The 7048-nt window shown below is 35.2% G+C and overlaps 1 protein-coding gene across 1 annotated transcript; it reads left to right on the forward strand.

Moving 5' to 3' along the window:
* Positions 923-5853, forward strand: LOC105176939 (dol-P-Man:Man(6)GlcNAc(2)-PP-Dol alpha-1,2-mannosyltransferase). The gene is made up of 10 exons (XM_011099923.2): positions 923-1250; positions 1960-2047; positions 2141-2300; positions 2525-2742; positions 2898-3193; positions 3716-3830; positions 3913-4051; positions 4862-5058; positions 5202-5291; positions 5387-5853. Exons 1-10 carry the CDS (start codon positions 976-978, stop codon positions 5519-5521), a joined length of 1713 nt encoding a protein of 570 aa, XP_011098225.1. The 5' UTR covers positions 923-975; the 3' UTR covers positions 5522-5853.

Below are 7048 nucleotides of genomic sequence, written 5' to 3' on the forward strand. Positions count from 1 at the left end.
ACTTAATTCATGATTATGACAAATAATATATTTACAGATTACATACCGACACAACCCAATGAAATCGGACCCGCAACCTTAAAATTGGTTGTTAGATTACATACTGACACAACCTGATGGAATCGAACCTGCAACCTCAAAATTGATTGGTTGTTAGATTACATACTGACACAACTTGATGGAATCGAACTTGCAACTTCAAAATTGGTTGTTACGTCCGTTGAGAATTTAAATCCACAACCTCTAATTTTAACATAACTCGACTATGTCATTTATGTTGTAAGTCATCTTTTTACATCTATAACCACTCATGCAGGTGGGACCTGGTAAAATGTACGTCTCTGGACCTTCTATACCACGTGTGTCTGTCACACCAATATATGACTGATATTTGGGACATTAGTTATCGATTTAAAAAATCAATTTAATTTAAAATTGCTAATTCATATGCCATATGTGTATATCACTCATCGATGTCTGGTATTAGGGCTATAAACAAGTCGAATCGAGTTGAACGCGTTACTATTCAAACTTGTTGGGATTACTATCGAGTTGCACTAAACTTAATTTGGTTAATAATAATTATTAAAATCAAACTCGAATGATCTTTAGTTAAATCCAATGAGAATTGAGCTTGAATAATTTAATATTATTTAAATATATTTTATTATTATTTTTTATAATTGAACTGAATTCAAATCGAGCTTGAAATTTTTATCTTATTAAATTAATGAATCGAGCTCAAACAAACTTGTACTGATCAATTTCTAATCAAATATCAAATACTTTGATTATTTTTTTCAGCCCGACCCGGAGCCTAATGTACTTCACTCTAGCGTTGGAACCCGACCCGAAGTTAACGGGTTCGGGTAGTTGGAAGTCGTGGGCTGACATTCCCACAGACAAAAGCAAAAGTATCAAAACTGAGAAATTCTCAAGAGAAAGTAAAGCAATTCCTAAAGAGAGTGAAAGCAGATGGCTCTAACAACAAGGCAGCGGCGCTCGTCGCCGATGGATCTCCACACGACGTCGTCTCCTTCGCCGTACTCCAAGCTGGACAAGCCGGAAAGTTCGAGTTCCGGCGACGGCGACCGGGGGTTGGGGTGGTTCCTGCCGTTGATGTCGCTGGGAATGCTGCGGTACATGAGCGCGTCATCGAACATTATACACGACTGCGATGAAGTCTTCAATTACTGGGAGCCTTTGCATTTCCTCCTCTACAAGTCCGGTTTCCAGACCTGGGAGTACAGGTTCAACCGAGATTATCTCTCAGTGTTCTTGTATATGTGTATTCTATACTTCGTTGATCCTTAGGGATTTTTATTTTAATTTTTAGTAGTGTTGATAAATTGGATGCGGGGAGGTTGAGGAATGTATCAGCTGATGCTTTTAACTTGTAGGTGGTGTGCGTGGACTTTGTTGTTCTCTTCGGGTGGTGAATTTTGCTTTCTGATATTGTCAGTTGTGACCAGTTAGTAGCCTAGAGGGATTCTGTGGAAATCAAATAAGAACGATGCGGAGAGTTGACTCAGATGAAACGTTGTTAGCATATTGATCTGAAAAAGTTTTTCTTTTATCTTTTTTCAGTTTGGGTTTAAGCTTTGTATGTGGTAAAAGGATGATTTGTATTATGCTTGTTGATACGGTTGTAATTAGATATTTGAAACTGTTTACTTTTATATGCATTGTTTACAAATGCAACAACTGTTGTCCTGGGCAAGGGCATTGCTAAGGTAGGTAATCTAGTTATTTCAATTTTTCTAGTATAGTTCCTGCCCTATATTGTGGTCTGGGTGCTCGTAGCTACTCATATGACTTGGGCCATGGCATTAATTATGTCAATCTTATTGTTGCTGAACATTGGCATGCTTGATGTTAAACTTTACCAATATCATTCATCTGAACCCTGCAATGCTTGATGTTAAACTTTTACCAATATCATTCATCTGAACCCTGCAGCTCCGAGTTTGCACTGCGGTCATATCTATATATTCTTTTCCACAACATAGTTGGTTGGCCTGCTTCTTGGTGGTTTGGAGAAGAAAAGGTAAGATGTTTCTTCAGATTCCTCTGCTTTGATATGCCACCCAACTGCAGCCAGTTTTCTTTTATTTAAATCTTTATGCTTTAAAAATTTCAGGTGAGAGTCTTCTATGCTGTGAGAATATTTCTTGGCATTCTCTCTGTCATTGCAGATGCTGCCCTCGTGGTAGCCATTTCCAGGAAGTATGGAAAACGTATCGCTTCATATACTCTGGCAATGCTATGCTTAGCCAGTGGTTGTTTTTTCGCTAGCACCAGTAAGTAAGCCTCCTGAACTTAATTTTATTTGGTTGATTGGTTCATATGCATCACTGCATATTTGAGTTCTCTGGCAATGGCTTCTGAGAGTTGGTAGTTCGGAGTAAGTAATTACTTATTGAGTTTTCAATCGGAAATATGGATGTGGGACTAGGTCTGGACATGAATTAAAAACATGTTTTTCCTTCAACCATAATAACTTGTGGTGTGGCTTAACATGCAGGTTTCCTACCAAGTTCGTTCTCTATGTATGCTATGTCTCTATCATCTGCACTGTTTCTTTTTGAGAAACCTGCAGCTGCTGTTGCAGTTGCAGCCACTGGAGTTATTCTCGGGTGGCCGTTCTCAATCTTAGCATTTATTCCAGTCACAATTTTCTCCCTACTTAGAAGGTTTAAGTGGGCATTTCTGTCTGGCGTGGTAACTTCCGTAACTCTCTTGGTAAGATACATTTACCAACAACTCAAACATATATCTAAAGTTGAGTTAAAATTATCATTCAAACTCCTGTGACAAACACGATTATATCCATAGGTTTTTAATTTGTTGCATTCTCCGAGTCAACATTGATTATACATGTTTCTCCAATTTTCCAGGCACTATCAGTTATTGTTGACTACTTCTACTACGGAAAGTGGACATCATCTGTTCTCAATTTATTGATCTATAATGTATTAGGTGGTGGGGAGAGTCATCTGTATGGTACTGAGGGGCCATTGTTTTACCTGAAGAATGGCTTCAATAACTTCAACTTTTGTTTCATCCTTGCTCTGCTTTTTGTTGTAATCCTTCCCATTGCAAAAAGAAAGTATGTTCCTGAACTGTTGGTGATCGTCTCACCCATCTATATCTGGGTAGCTTTTATGTCTTTGCAGCCGCACAAGGAAGAGAGGTAATTTCATCAATTTCTGCCCTTTGACCCTGAAACTAGGAATTTTTATTGTATTTTCTCCAGATATCCTTTGTTTGGTTTCACTTATAGTGACATCTTTCGGTGATCTATGGTTTTTTTAATATGTAATAGTGTTTGCTCGATGAATATTATGTTGAATTGATTTTGTGCCAAGCTATGGGAACAAAATCTTTTGTTGGGGATCATTGGTTTTTATAAATTGGAACTGTTGCCAAACTGTCGTTTGTCCTGTTTCTTTTTCTTGAGGAGTAGACATGTCTAAGTGTTATGAAATGTCTTCTACACCCAAAATTTCTAACGAAAAATGGCATTCAAGGATTTTATCAGGTTCATGGATATTTGTTATCAAATCTGAGATATATAATTGAGAAAGTGATTGTCGTATCAAATTTCTTGGGTGGAAATTGCTCGTGGAAGAGAGCATGTATCTTAGTTGAGTTTGTAAAATGAATTATAGATAAAAATGGTTGGTAATTCTTGTATTATCCTATCATTTTGCAGATTCCTTTATCCGATATATCCACTTATTTGTGTTGCTGCTTCAGCTGTCATTGAGAGCTTTCCTGATCTATTTAGGGATAAGTACGATCCGAATGGTTCTTCTTTGCTTGTTGTGGTAAAGCACCCGATTTCATAAAGCAATATCTTTTGGGCTGAATGGATGCTGCTTAGGACTTACTTTTGCTTCGCTTGTACAGATAGCTAAAGCTGTACGACCGCTGGTTCTTGGAATCATTTTATGTGCTTCCCATTCTAGGACATTTTCATTGATCAATGGTTATTCAGCTCCGTTGGAGATATACAAGCATTTGGAACACCATGATGATGCAGGGGAAGGTAAGGCACAGTTCTGTACTTAATCCTACTATGTGATCATAAACTGACAGTTACTAGTATCATATCATATTTTCTCCCTTCCAGGCATCAATTATCTATCTTCAATTTGAATGTATGCGCAAACTGTGAGCTGATGTTGAAAAATGTTAGTAGAATTGGTTATTCTTTGTCTTTCATGCTTTAAGTTCATAAGGTTTCTCGTAGATATGAATAAAAGAGAAGAAATGAACTTTTATTGGTTGATTCCTCTGTCATTTTATTTATTAACTTATTTCTTTTATTTTGACACAATAAAAAGTTTCTGGCGCCACTCGCTCAAAATAGGTTAAACCATATTAAAAGTTGGAGAATAGAATTACCTAGGAATTGTATATTTTCTGATTTGAGAAGATAGACTCTGATATACGTAAATGCGGATGCCTCACGATGATGTACACAATGGTTTGGTTAATAAAATGAGTGTTAGAGAATTAGAAGTGACGCTCTCTAGTGCATCAAGAAGGTATACTAAGAAATTGCAAACTAACATGCTCAATCAACTGAAATTCAGTAGTTACTAGTTAGCTGTGTAGAAAGAAGTATTTAATGTTACAAAACAAACAGTTCTATCTCTGACATGATTTAAGATGTTCGTCATACTTTTTCAACTCTTGACCTCATATATCCTGAGGAAAATGTTTGATGTTGTAATCAAGTGTTGTGTTTTGTTCTTGGGCTGTGCTGTGCTTGTCCGTGAAGGTTCTGTTTATTGTGGCATTTGTAGTTCGCTATGCGCATTCTTACTTTTGTAAGTTTTTATGCATAATGTAGGTTCCGTCCTTTGTGTTGGAAGTGAATGGCACCGGTTCCCATCATCTTTTCTTGTTCCTGAGTATGTGGGGGAGGTTAGGTGGATAGATGATGGGTTCCGAGGTCTTCTTCCATTTCCATTCAATGCAACACTGGGTGGAACATCTGCAGCTCCATCTTACTTCAACAACAAGAACCAAGCATCACATCAACAATATGTAATTCATCCGCCTATTTGCTTTTCTTTTTTTCATTTCTTGTAATTAAAATTTCTTCTACTGGGAGTATCAATTTTATCATTTTACCTGTAGCAATAACTCTCTCTTTTTTTGCCCCAATTTTTATGTAAATAATTTTGCAGTTCCAGGATCTAGATAAATGCACTTTCCTTGTAGAATTGCAGCTCCAAAGACCTTACCTTTCTCGTGGAAGTGACTTGAAAACATGGGAGGTAAACTCTCTCTCTCTCTCTCTCACATACACACACACAAATGCATACAAACATACTAAACATTTTTGGCAACCCTATCGTAATGTTATCCACAGGTATTGGCAGCATTACCTTATCTAGATCGGGAATTGTCACCTCCCAAGTACCGCTCGTTCTTTATTCCATACCTTTGGCAGCAGAAGAATGTGTTTGGCTTGTACAAACTACTTAGGAGAATACCAAACTCATAACCAGATTTGCAACAAGATCTCCAACTTGTTGCAACAATTATAGTCTGAACTGAACCTCCAATGCTCCACCCTTTGACCTTGTTACTGGTGCAATCTATAGATGAAACTCACTCTTTAGATACTAATCCGAGTTTAGGAGAACTCTCTCAGTTGCTTCCACTCTGAGGAAGTTTATGAGGATTTGCATCAATTTTGTAAAAAATGTAGATTATTTATTGGTCTTAATTTTTCCAGAACTAGTTGTAGTTTGTTATCTAGTGTTATAATACATTTCATTTTCCCCATCCCCCCATGGTTTATAGACTCATTGGTGTTTTGGTTCTTTGTTTCAATCCGGTAATTTTCAAAGGATGATGGTATTCGTAATTATGTTAAAGTTAAAAAAAGCTCATTGTAATTTACCCTTATTTTAAGTACATGCTACATCAAGTACTTACTCATTGTACATCAAATGTAGCATCTACTAGATGGAGATATGCCTTTTATCCCATGTCTCCCACTCCAATTGGCACATGACTCATTTTAGCCTCGTTGTCACGTTCTTTTTTTGGAGGGATTGATCTTCCAAGTCCTATTAAATGGCTCTCTTTTAAGCCTGCCAATAGTGTATTACTCTATCAGGACACCCACCCGTATCCAATAAATATTAGTAATTGTTTTACATACTTTGGATTTACGGGTAGATACCTGTTGGTTTTTATTCATATTAGACACAAAATAATTGGGTCTGGTATTTATTACCCATTAAATTATGTTACTTTTTTTTTTACAATAAGTCTGGAAAAATAAGAAATTTCAAATTAAGTTTACGTCAAAATCAAATAATTTTTTTTTTTTTTTGTTTCAAAATGAATGAAGCAATTCTACTTGTTTTTTGTAATGATTTCATCAAAACATGTTACTAAATTAATTTATTAAAAATATTTCATGAATTTGTGATTGATAAAATAAAAACTGTTTGAATATTTGATGTGTGCAAATTGATCATCGTTGAAATATAAATAATGATTCTGACTCTTTTTAAATATAAATTGTTATTAATTAATTACCTAATCGGGATCGATCTGATATAAGAACGGAAATTGAAAAACTAGTAGAGAAAAAGTAAGTTAAGTGTAGGAAATATATTTTTAAATTTGAAATATTTTTTTTTATACATTTGAACTCACATTCAACTTTTATTGGATTGTTTTTCACAATTCAAATCCCACAAATTTTATATGTTGCACGTATTTAGCTAATTTAAATTTCTTATGTATTTTTCATTTTCTACATTATCATGTTAAGCTCAAATCAAATTTGGAAAATTTTTCATACTATCACTAAGTAAAAAATATATCACAAAACATGTACAAAGTTTAAGAATTTTTAGATGACAAATAAAGTTAGCACTTAATATAAGTTTACAAATTCAATGATTTTAAATTAATTGATCGATATAAATTTCAAAGTATTAAAAATTTATTCTGCAGACAAGTAAAAATTTAACGCCAAATTATTGATTTTTTTGACAAATTCAAACATTCG

This window comes from Sesamum indicum, linkage group LG14, assembly GCF_000512975.1.
Source record: "Sesamum indicum cultivar Zhongzhi No. 13 linkage group LG14, S_indicum_v1.0, whole genome shotgun sequence".
Taxonomy (NCBI): Eukaryota; Viridiplantae; Streptophyta; class Magnoliopsida; order Lamiales; family Pedaliaceae; genus Sesamum; species Sesamum indicum.